At 45.6% G+C, this 9,228-nt stretch overlaps 1 protein-coding gene across 1 annotated transcript in view; it reads right to left on the bottom strand.

Annotated features, from left to right (window-relative positions):
- CACNA1G (calcium channel, voltage-dependent, T type, alpha 1G subunit) overlaps positions 1 to 9,228 on the bottom strand; it is a 573,869-nt gene that overhangs the window by 71,575 nt on the left and 493,066 nt on the right. Inside the window, exon 26 of the mRNA XM_015410725.1 lies at positions 9,112 to 9,225. Coding sequence (XP_015266211.1) covers positions 9,112 to 9,225 — 114 coding nt within the window. The remainder of the gene's footprint in view (positions 1 to 9,111; positions 9,226 to 9,228) is intronic.

Raw genomic sequence — 9,228 nt, 5'->3', positions numbered from 1 at the left:
AGGACAAATCTGAACAGGCAGGCTATCAATACTCTAAACAAATAAGAACAGCTAAGCTCCTCCACACAAAGGAGGTGCTTCCAAAGGTGCTTCTCCCAAGAGACGTTATTGGGGTTTAGTTATTCACATTTATGTGTAACATGTATTTCTACCCTTGGAGTGAAATCCCAAGGATATTTGCTCAGAAGGCAATCCCATAGAGCTCGATAGGGCCTATCCCACTAATAAGTATGTTCAGGATTTTAGCCTTACAGTTCAGTTCAGAGCAGAATGGACCATTGAAGTCAATGGTCGTACATTAGTGTAACAATGAAGGATTGCACTGATAGACACCTAGATAATTTACATTCTATGAAGGAATTCTCCTTTGGAGAAATAGAACTGAGCCTTGAGTGTTCTGCCATTGTGCACCAAACTGACACTCAGGCTGCTTCCACATGGCTATTTTGGTTGGTCTTGACTACAAACCAGAGAAGTCTTTTTAGAGCATTCACCTAACAACATCCGGCCCTACAGGAGGCAGCCAATGGCATGCCTCCTGTAGGGCCGCCTTTGCCTCCTCGAAAGGAGGAAGGGGGAAGGGCTGCGGTGCAGCCTGGACTCCAAAAGGGGGAGCGGAGCCGGCGCTGCTTTTAATGGCCGACTCTACTCTACCCCTTCAGTGCCCGCCTTGTGCTCGGAAGCTGTAACAGTTCCAAGCACGTTTGGGTTGATGATTTGGCCTACCTTGGCGAGGCTGCGGCGACTGAGTCGAGTGCCAGGAGGGTAGACACGGTGGCGGGAGTGCGCGCCTGGGAAGGACGGTCCTGAGGTAGGTACCATCAGGCCAGTGAGGAGCATGGTCTGCGGCTGCAGCTGTGCAACATCAGGCCGTGCAGGCAGCCAGAGAGCGGGGACAGCCTGATCCTCAGGGTCGCGTTGGCGGCCTTGCTGTCAGGAGCTAGGCGCCATCGGCGACGGGCTTTTTGCAGCCGTGGCGGGGCCTCCTGCAGTAAGAGAGAGGCAGCCGTGGGAGAGCATCGGCGATGGCAGCAGGAGCGTGCTTCGGCAGTGACGTAGGGCTTGCGACAGCAGTGGGCCTCCAGGGTGGCATAAGGCCTCTGCAGCGGCAGGGAGCCTCTGACTGCTTAGAGGGCAGCTGCGGGCAGGAGGCATCAGTGGAAGCTTGCCCCAACGAGTTAAAACAAGATATACATGGGGGGGGGGAGAACCCTTTAGTAGTTAGTGGTGTTACTTACACACGTCCAGGGCTATTTTTGGGCAGGAACGCGCAGGAACAGAGTTCCGGCTGGCTCCCGAGTTGGCCACGCCCAGCAGGAACTCATTAGCATAATAGGCCACACCCAACAGCAGAAACTCATTAGGATTGGCTACATTAGAGGTGTGTGGCCTATCATGCAAAGGAGTTCCTGCTACAAAAAAAGCCCTAGGTTTTGACAACAAACAAGGTAAACAGAATAAGAAGCAAAAGGTGGGTGTGGCTGGATGACCACACTTCTGGTAACATGGGGGTGTGGCCTAATGGGCTAATGAGTTTCTGCTGTTGGGTGCGGCCTATTATGCTAATGGGTTCCTGCTGGGCTTTTTCTACAAAAAGAGCCCTGCACGTCACACCCCCACAGGCCCCTACTCATTACTGATCCTATCATCTACAGTGCAGTTGGTAAGGCTGCTGGGGCCCCAGTTCCCTTCCTTTGCTCCTGTAGGGCTGTTCCTCCTTCCCCTTACAATATTCTGGATGGGTGAAGGTTTAGTGGGGCGGCCATTTAGCTGAGGTGGCCATTTTGTGGGTTCTTCCAGGCTAGTTTGGTAGTGGCCATTTTGGGAAGGTCCCTGGGGTGGCCATTTTGATAGGGTCGTGAGGAGCGGCCATTTTAGACAGGCCTTGTGTGGTACCGAGGCAGCCATTTTCATAGTACTTTTAACATAATACAATAATATAATGGCTTCTCGGAAAGGCAAAGGGGGGCCAAAGGGCAAGGGGCCTGTGCCTAAGAGGCCCGTGCCAACACCCTCGCAGCAGGGAGCTGGGACTGTCCCGTCTTCATCCGATGATGAGGATGAACGGGCAGGGCAGCAAGCAATATTGGACAGGCTGGCTGCACTAGAGCTGAATGAAAGAGGTTTAGGGAGGAGGTGATTGAACATCTTTCTTTGATTGAATGCAGGCCTGCTGATGCTAGGCCTGATGCTGGAACTGATACCGGGGCAACTGGAGCAGCTGGTGTCAACACAGATGCAGCGCCGGTGGAAGTTGTGGAGGCTGAACAGCCGGGTCCCAGGGGTAAGTGGGATCCTGCATTGCAGTTTAGTCTGATGTTGCCACGGGGACCTTGGGGTCAGGGAGCTGGCTCTGGGGTTCCACCTGCCCCGCAGATGGACACTACACAAAGCTCTGCTGACACTGGTCAACCATGGGTTTGGGGCCCTCCTTCTCCGGCTATACAGTCCCCTTGGGGAGCAATTCCAGCTGGTCCTTGGGGTAGTTTGGGTTGTACCCCCTCTTGGGCGAACCCTTATGATGCTGCGTCAGCATCGGCGATGCACTTTGGGGATACTGCCTTACCTTTAGGTGATCATCTTTTACCCACAACTTGGGAGAAGATTTGTAATGGTGACTACATTGACCTCTTTAGCCTTCTATACCGGGATTTGGAGAAGAAGGAGATGGACGACAAGGATAAGGGAATCCTAAAGCGGAAGAAGGTTGACCTGATGTGGGCTGATTGGCTGGCAGGTTATTTAATTTATGCTGGCCTGTTATCCCAGTCTCAGCCATTGAGGTCCCCTGCATTGTTCCAGTATTTGGACATTATTTACAAAACCTATACTGGCTGCAGGTCATGTTAGACATCGCGGGATCCAGGGCTTTGGGGTTTATTTCTGTGGACATTGGTGCACGGAGGAATGGCCCGAGGACTTGATTTCTGCCGGGTTTACTAGGGACCTTGCAATGCTCCCTCTAAGCTGTGGAGTCTTGTGAGCAAAAATTCTACTTTGTGAGCTACTGGCATTAAAGTTGTGAGGAAGTGATTTGGCTACTACATAAATTAGTTTGCTCTGGAGCTATCCTTCCTGAGTTAAGACAAAAATGTCTGAGCCAGAGGCTAAAAACATGTGAGCTAGCTCACAGTAACTCAGCTAAGAGGGAACACTGGACCTGACATATTTGGAGTTCTTCCCCATTCTAGTGGCGGTTTGGCTATGGGGGAATGAGTTGGTGGATCATACAGTGCACTTCTGGTGCGATAATTTGGCAGTGGTCCACGTCATCAATTCCTTCACATCCAAATCACCTAGGGTGATGTGCTTGGTTCGCACATTTACGCTGTGATGCCTGCGGCTCAACACTCTGTTTCTAGCTAGGCATGTGCCAGGGGTGGATAATGGGGTAGCTGACGCTCTCTCTCGCAAACAGATGGCAAGGTTTCGTCAGCTTGCTCCAGACGCCAATCATCTGCCGGCAAGGATGCCCCTGGAGGTTGGAGGGCTGAAGCTTGCAGGGCAATAGGCCTTCCCATCGCCCCTAGCATGCAAAGAGGGTTTGAACGGTCAGTTTGCCAGTTCAAAGAATTTAGGAAACAGGAGGGGTATCCTAAGGTCTGGCCCATCATGGTGGAGCAGCTGATCCATTATTCAGTTTCCTTGAAGGAGGCAGGTTTGGCCATCAGCTCGATTTGTGGACGTCTTTCTGCCCTGGTGTTTGCCAGCAAGGCTCTGGGTTTTTGAGCTAGGTATTTGAGTGGGCGCAGGGGCCTAAGCAGAGGCTTGGCCCTTGCGGTGGCAGAATTAGGTTTAGATAAAGTTCATGTGGCTACATAAGCACCAATCAATAACCCCATGGGGGGTATAGGGGTCTGCGGGATTAACCCTGCGGCCGTGCGGCCAGGGACGAGGCTTGCAGACTGCCTTTGGGGGTGGCACGATGGACCCTCTGCGCTGGCTGTGCGGTGGTGTTGGAGGGATCCTTAAGGCACATCCCCATCGCTGGGCTCGGCTGGGTTTGCAAGCAACTTACAGTTGGCTCCATCCCGGGGCCTTAGTGTCTTGCCTGTTATACGGTAAGGATGGGGTCAAAGTGACACCAGGCCTTGACCATGCCGCTGTTTGTTTGCCCTTTCCGTTACTTTCAATATGTTAAATAAAGTGGCCTTAGTTTCATCCAACCTTGGTTGTCTGACTCTTTCTTCCATCTTGGGGGGCAATCATTCATTTGTGCACTTTCTGGATTTCCCCCTACTTTGCTACAATCTTTTCCCAGACCTGCTTTGCTAAGGTATTTCCAAAAAGAATGCAGTCAAGCTGGTTTGAACACTGGCTATTTTTGCATTGGCTTTTCCCTCGATTGTTTTAACAAACCCATGTTGGAACAGAAATTCCCCTCTGCATTGCATGTTGCTTTCACTTCCTTTGATCATCAGATTTTATGGTAGACTACACATTCTGTGCTGCTTTTGCTTCCTTTGATCATTAGATTTTAAGGTACCTTCTGCATAGATTTATGGCCGTTTTATGGCCGTTCAGGGGTGACTTTGCAGTCAGTATAGTGTTGGCCCAGGTTATTTGAATGTAGTTTTGAGCTGCGCTTTCCCCTTCCAGTTGAGAAAATGTGGAGCGAATGCTAGATGCAGAATTGCCCACTGTGTGGACAGGACAGTGTTGGTTATCAAACCTCCTACCTACATTGGTGTTTTTTCACAGCTGCAGCCTGCAGATGGTAAGGTGGAGATTAATAGGAAAGTGGTCATATGAACTCTCTGTTGCCATTGCAAATGCTTCTGCACTCGCAGCTAAGAAATGCGTATTTCTACTTGTTAAGGGCTACAAATTTGAGTTCATGAAATCAATAGGACACATTTTAATTGAATGTGACTTTATGGAAAGCCATTTCCTAAAATATTTTCTGAGAGTCTGTTTGTTCTGTAAAGCCTATACGGAAGTTACTTTTACAATAATATCCCATTTTTCTACAGAGTATTTGGCTATTGCCTCTATCTATATACATTTAGAGAACTGAATACAAATATCTTTCCATGCTTTTGAGTAGTCTGAGACTTCTTTGTATAGAGAGTTAAGCAAACTATGTGATTTTCTTTGATGGCTTGTGTATGATTTTATAAGAAAGATTACTGGAGGTATATCAACCATTTTTTAAAACTTGCAAAGAAAAGTGAAATATTAGCTTCCTCAAGTGGCTATTTTAAAAAGCAACCACTACAGCTAATATGAAATCAATGTCCAAGGAATGATTAATTGTCCAGGGGAAGTGAAAGAGTTTTGGATACATTTCAGTCAGGGAAGAAACAATGAAGCCCTCAACAAATCTGTCATAGCCCTTTACAGAGATCACAAGAAGTGGAGATCACAAGAAGTTTATGAATGATGCATATAGTATTGTAGTGTTGTTGTTCATTCGCACAGTCAAGTCTGACTCTTCGCGACCCCATGGACCACATCACGCCAGGCCCTCCTGTCTTCTGTCGTGCTCCGGAGTTTGCTTAATTTCATGTTCATAGTATTGTAGTAAAAGGTTTCCCTTGCTCGAAAGCCAGTCAGATCCAACTCTAGGGTTGCAGTGTTCATCTCCATTTCCAAGCTGAAGAACCAGCGCTGTCCGAAGATATTTTTGTGGTCATGTGGCCGGCCAGTCAGATCCGACTCTAGGGTTGCAGTGTTCATCACCGTTTCCAAGCCGAAGAACCAGCACTGTCCAAAGATATTTTTGTGGTCATGTGGCCAGCATGACTAAACGTCGAGGCACACAGAACGCTGTTACCTTCCCACCGAAGCGGTACCTATTTATCTACTTGCAATTTCTTGCTTTCGAACTGCTAGGTTGGCAGGAGCTGGAACCAGAGACGGGAGCTCACTCCGTCATGTGACACTCAGGTCTCGAACTGCTGAACTACCGACCTTCCAGCCTGTAGCAGAATATAGTAAATCCTAAAATACTTGAATTCATTTTCAAACTCAGGAATGAAGCTGAAGGTGTTACAACTACCTTGGATCAAAAAACCCGGTGCTGTCTGTTACTTTAGACAACTTTTTATTGTTCTACTGAAACTGTAAAAACATTATTCACAGTAATCATTATCGTGCTAGATTAATTAATGCATGTTGCGGTGCTATAAGCACATTAGCTCTTAAGTGATATTAATTGTGTCTGATGCTATTATGCCACTGAAGCACAACTAGGATTGCAAACTGTCATCTGTAGAATGGAGTAACAATTTCATAAACCATCTACACATCACATATAAGTCAATATGATTCCTATTCATTTCTTACATTTAGGGTTGGCCTTTGCACTGTGCAATTAGGCAGGTGCTCAGGATAAGATCTTTGCTGCAGCATCAGATGGAAAGGAAAGGTGCTTTTACAGAAGCTTCTGCTGCTGAGGAAGAGGAGGACTGATGGAAAGACAGAATACCTAAAGCTAGAGGGATCCAAAGAAAGGCTGGACAACTGACTAGGAACAGGTAATTTACCTCTGTAGAAGAAAGAGGGGCAGGAAGGGAGTTCATCAGGCCATAGAATGACACGTGCAATACTGAGCAGCCAGTTAAGTCCCAAGGCTATAGATCATTGGAGAAAGGTGAAGGAAAATAGGCAGAAAGGATGAGGGTGGGGCAAGCATTTAAAATATGCAGGAGAATGGAATAGGGAAGAGCAATGCTATCCTTATCCCACACAGGGTGCGGTCACACGCGCCAGATAAAACCGGGGGGGGGGAACAAGGCTATTTCCTCCAGAGGAATTTGACCTGCAGTGGCGATATCGCACCTCCCTTTGAAGCTGCGGGCGCAGCCCACCAGTGTGCGATCAGACGCAACTGTGGGTGAGTCTTTTTTTAATGCCGTTAGTTTCCCATGCGCTTAAACAAGGAATTGATGAACTGCACCTCCCCACTGAGGGCTCTTTATGGAGTTTGTGATGATGCGCATACTGCGAATGGGGAAAAAAACAACGGCATGGAGTCAGAATGGCCTGATCAGACCATCCCGATGGCATGAGAGCGCACTGGAGCAATCAGACAGGGGAAAGTCCATCTGTGGCCCATCTCAACCTATTTACTACAAGATTTCCCCCGGTGTCTTTTAACTCCACTTTTGCGGGAGAGCAGAACGGGTTTTCGACGGCTGTGGGGTGCTTCCCAGATGTTATTGTCTGATCGCTTCGTTTAAATCTATCCAGCATTCACGCCTTAGTTGGGTCTAATTGTGCATATGATCACAGCTATAGAGTGCTACTATGCCAATATGAACTTTCTTATGGCCAGAATTCTATATGAGCTTCCAGGGGTGCTCATTGTTTCATACACATACTTCAACCATGAAAGAGCTCACAGTCCTTTAAGAAGGAGCCCTTTCCCAGAAGAATGCACAAGGCTTTTCTTAAATCCTCTTTGTAGGCTGTTCCCAGTGTTAATTTACAAGGATGCCTGTTTTATAGAAAAATATGCATTTGTCACAACTCTGCTCTAATACAGAGATTATGTGCTTACATTTACAGGCACCTTTTAAGCACCAAAGTCCAAGGGGCTTTGTTGTGTTGTGTTTATGTGTGTTGTGTTTCTAATCACCTTACAATATAAATTGCAGTTATTTCTAAAAACACATTCAAAGATACAATGCAGCTCTGTAGATATTTCTCACTGATGTAAATGTGCTTCTCAAAATATCAGTAATTTTATACACACACACATCATAAGACGCACCATATATACAAAACCCTGTGAAATTTGGCACAGAAGAGCAGTATGTGGAATCATCCTAAAACACAAGAGTAACCCTTCCCATATGATGTTTGCTCTCTTTGAAATATTTGCTTACCTGTCTTGAAAAAAATAATTGGATATATTTTAAAAAGTGTCTCCAAAACACCACAATCTCGAAGTACACGGCTCTTATTTGGACAATCTGTGGTCCAAAAAATTCAATAAGGAACCACAATGCCAGATTTTCACTTTTGTGAACTTCTGATCTGACAATCCCACATTAAAGTGAATAGCATTTAAATATAAGACATCAAGCTTTAAAATTGCTTAAGTATAGTGGTATAATTAAGTAATATAATTTGTGCTTTCTTTAAAATCTATGATATTGTCATATAAGGAAACAGCACTAAAATATTTGTTATTATTAGGGCTGATAAACAATAATGAACAATGATGACAAAGAGAGAGTCCTACAAATTTACAGGTGCTGATTCAAAAGGGGAGATAAAAATGTGAGAATAGAAATGGGAAAAATTAATAAAATCACAACAATGAAGGCAATGAGTGATACCATGAAGACATGAGCATTTGGCAAAAATTAAGATGAATAGAAGACATGCAAGATGGAGGAGAGTACCTCTGACCTGTGACCTCTGACCTGAGTTTTATTTCACACTTTTCAGTCAAACAGAAACTGTGGTTAAAAAGATGATAGGCCAAGTTTCTCAAATTTCACACGAATCTAATATAATCACAAAAGAATAAAATATTATTCTAAGAAGCCTACCAAATATATTTATCCCAAATTGACGAAAATTTCATTTGATTATTTTCTATGCCTGGTTATTTTCTTTCTTTTTTAAAAAATCTGTATTTCTCAAGCAAATACACTATGTTTTCAAGCATTTCTAAAATAAGGCTGGCTTTTGTATTATTACATCCTTGAATACATTGTTAAATTTCATTAAATTGGCTTGGAAATTGACAAAAGAAATCCGACTGTGACCTTACAAGGCTGTAATAAACCAAATAGTGAAAGTATTTATCAGCAACAGTGCAAGACATGCCTAAGATTTTTGGCCTGTTCTGGAACTGCTGGTCTTTGCATTTAACACTATTTGGATAATGGTAAGCTTGTGCAATGGGGGAAAAACTTTTAAAAAATAACCTAGCATATGTTAGTTGCAAATCATGCAGCCATTGCTACACTTCCATGGCTTTGCTCAGCCTATGCCAGTGCTATATCCTTCATGCAAATTTTAGAGCTGGCCATGCTTTTGGGAGGGCCCTGAGCTTCAGGCACTAGGCAGCAAGGTGTGGGAAGACTGTCAAAGGTCAAGCAGGACTCGAAAAGATGTGGAAAGATTACCGACCAGCCATCTGTTTCTCCTTACTCCTTCTCTTTTTCTCCAGCCGACGGAGTCTCTTCTCCTCTCGTCTCTTGGCTTCTTCTTCCTCCTGATGTTGACGGCACTTATGAAAATTTTCCACCACAACTCCCACGAACATGT

This window comes from Gekko japonicus, unplaced genomic scaffold, assembly GCF_001447785.1.
Source record: "Gekko japonicus isolate JY-2015 unplaced genomic scaffold, Gekko_japonicus_V1.1 scaffold15, whole genome shotgun sequence".
NCBI lineage: Eukaryota > Metazoa > Chordata > Lepidosauria > Squamata > Gekkonidae > Gekko > Gekko japonicus.
The sequence above is the reverse complement of the archived record's forward strand: the minus strand, read 5'-3'. Positions and strand labels throughout refer to the sequence as shown.